The 2,778-nt window shown below is 38.3% G+C and overlaps 1 protein-coding gene across 1 annotated transcript; it reads right to left on the reverse strand.

The window, feature by feature from the left end:
- Nucleotides 1-259: 259 nt before the first annotated feature.
- Nucleotides 260-2,296, reverse strand: LOC144575828 (Rhodanese/Cell cycle control phosphatase superfamily protein). Its single transcript, XM_078326072.1, has 3 exons — nt 1,545-2,296; nt 1,131-1,233; nt 260-610 (listed from the first exon to the last, which is right to left on the reverse strand). The coding sequence occupies exons 1-3, from the start codon at nt 2,180-2,182 to the stop codon at nt 422-424; spliced, it is 930 nt and encodes a 309-aa protein (XP_078182198.1). The 5' UTR covers nt 2,183-2,296; the 3' UTR covers nt 260-421.
- Nucleotides 2,297-2,778: the final 482 nt, after the last annotated feature.

Here is a 2,778-nt window from a genome sequence, read left to right on the forward strand (position 1 = left end):
GGGTCAATTGACCCCCATTTATTTTCAAAATTTATGTATGTAGATTTTATGTATAGTTTAGATCAAAATGTTATGAATAATGTAAAATTGACCCCTATTTACAGTATAAAAATTTTATATGATTGACTCCCATTCACGTTTGACCCCCATAGTTCAAAGGTCTGGCTCTGTCCCTGTGTTAGACCAAATTAGTCTGTGAGAACAGAAAACCAGCACTTGTACATTTTTATGCCCCTGTGTTAGACCAAATTAGTCTGTGAGAACAGAAAACCAGCACTTGTACATTTTTATGGGAAAATCACATAAAAAGAAAAATAAACTGAAAGCAGAAACTAAAAGTTTCTACCAGACTGGTACATCAGCAATCTGATCTGGAAAAAAAAAATTCTTACATTTGCTCTCTGGTAAAGATTTCAGCAAGTTAGGGCAATCCATTGCTCAGCTCATCTTTGGAAGTGCTACTAGAGGAACCAAGGGGGTTATCTTCATTTGTTTTGCTGACATCATTACTTGTCGCAACCCCATTGATCTGGAGTTGTGATGACATCGCGAGCTTCCTTTTTCTTCGGGAAATCCGAACTGATGGAGGAAAACATTCCTCTTGAATTGCCTACAAATTTACAGTTTGGTCCGTGAGGAATGGATATTCCGTTATTGCACTGGCATTTCAAAAGTTCATAAAGAAAAATAGTCAGGTCAGGAACTTATCGCCAGTGTAAAATTTAAGGATTTTGATACAGTACTGGATGACATAGCATTGTACTTGGATGCTAATACTTATTGATATCATACTGGTACCAAAATTAATGTTCCCATGCAACAACAACAACAACAACCAAGCCTTTAGTCCAAAACAAGTTGGAGTAGGCTAGAAATGAAACCCAACTGGAGTCACGAAATTGGAATATGAACGGGTTTCATTTCCATAAAAATGGCTGTTTTTTAACCGTTGGCTCGCCACGCCTTATCACAACCCTCCTCCTTTTTCCTAGCTGACAGGCTGCGTAGAAATTACACAAACAGAGTTTGTTCCCATACCATAGTTAATATTACAAATCACCTCTTTAATATTAGCAAATTGGGCATATAAAATTGAGATAAAACAAAGGGAGATAAGTAAATAGACTGACCACCCAACCATCCTTGCCTCGAACTCCACCTTTAATTGCATAAGTCTCCTTGAAACCGTTTTTGTGCAGTAGCTCTGCTACTTTTAACGAATCTCCGTCAAAACTACCATAGACAAACATAAAACAATTCAGTTTTTAAGACATTTGACATGTTTCAGCAGGTACAATAGCCAAATTGGTACTGATACTGGTACAGACAGGTTACTGAAGCAAAAAATTAGCCAAAACTTCAAGTGAACAGGAGCTAAGGATTGTTCATGCTATATTTAACAGTAGCAGACAATTTGTACTGGTACCATGTTAGATAGGATTAGGTTTCTTAACTGACTGTTCACCAAAGCATATTTTTTTTTTACACGAGGTGACAGAGGCATAAACAAGAGTGCATAACTTGAACCGTAATTGGAAGCTCACCTGTCTAGAATGCAGAGCACAGTTTTTGCCGGTTCGGCAAAACTTTCCAAAACTTTCTTCACAAAATCATCTTCTTCCCCTTCTTCAAATTCAACCCAAACCGTATTCTTGTTGAAAATCTTCAAATTGGGAGAAGCCATAAATTTGACACTCTTCTCTTTTCTTATATCCAACAATTGAACTTCAGGTACATCTCTAAGCTTGCTAAAAGCATCAATTGCCTTAATAGGCTTGTATTTTCTGAAATAAACTTGCAATAATGGAATAACAAGAAAATAAATGAACGCTAAGCTGGCTACAAAAAAGGGGTTTCGGTTAAAGAAATCATCAATTGAAGCGACAATTGCATCAATATTTATCTTATCTCCAGAAGATTCTGTTGTCTCAGCTGAGATTGATGGGGGAGGGAAAGAGACAAGAGCGATCGAGAGGCAAAATCCAATGTAACTTTGTAGATTTTCATGTAAAGCATGTGAAATCGGGTTTATCTTTTCAGCAGAGAGGTGCCATTTGTGTGAATTTGGGAAGGCCTTGGGTTTGAATTGCGGTAGAGATGAAGTAATTTTGAAAGAACGATAATGGGAAGTAGGAAATTGAGTTGATTTGGGGATGAGACGGTGGTCTTGGATAAGAAGCATGGTGGCTTAATCGCAGCTTGGAGAAGAACACATGGAAGCTTGAAACGAATGTATCCGGTCCAGTGAAGCCTCCATTTTATCCAAACAAATCAACGTGTCTCAATCCGGTCCTTCTCATGAGTCGTGATTATTAGTTTATTACTACCTCAGTCGTAACGGCTCCCTATGCAAATGAATCCGTATCCTCTCTATCACCCTCACTTTACGGTTTGAGATTAAATCTCAACCGCTTTGAGATTCGGGTCGCAATAGGGACAGTATTTTTGGGCTTTGAGATTCGTGCCAACTCTAAAGGAACGGTTCAGATCTAGTAACTACGGAACAGTTCCTCTGTAGTAATAGAGAGGATACGGATTCTATGCAAATGGGATAGCATATAGGAAGCGGATCCTCGTTTTTCCGTGTGGAGCTGTGTAGAACTTTTAATCTGGTCCGTCCGATCCGAAACGAACGGATCAGATTAAAAGCTCCGTACAGTTCCACACAGAAAAACTCCGCAGAGGATACGCTTCCATAGCATATAGCCATATACATTATACAGGAACACATATCCTACTAATCTTTTGAGTTAATACATTTCAATTGTCAGATCTTAA

Source organism: Carex rostrata, chromosome 24 (assembly GCF_964058835.1).
Source record: "Carex rostrata chromosome 24, lpCarRost1.2, whole genome shotgun sequence".
Classification (NCBI taxonomy): Eukaryota; Viridiplantae; Streptophyta; class Magnoliopsida; order Poales; family Cyperaceae; genus Carex; species Carex rostrata.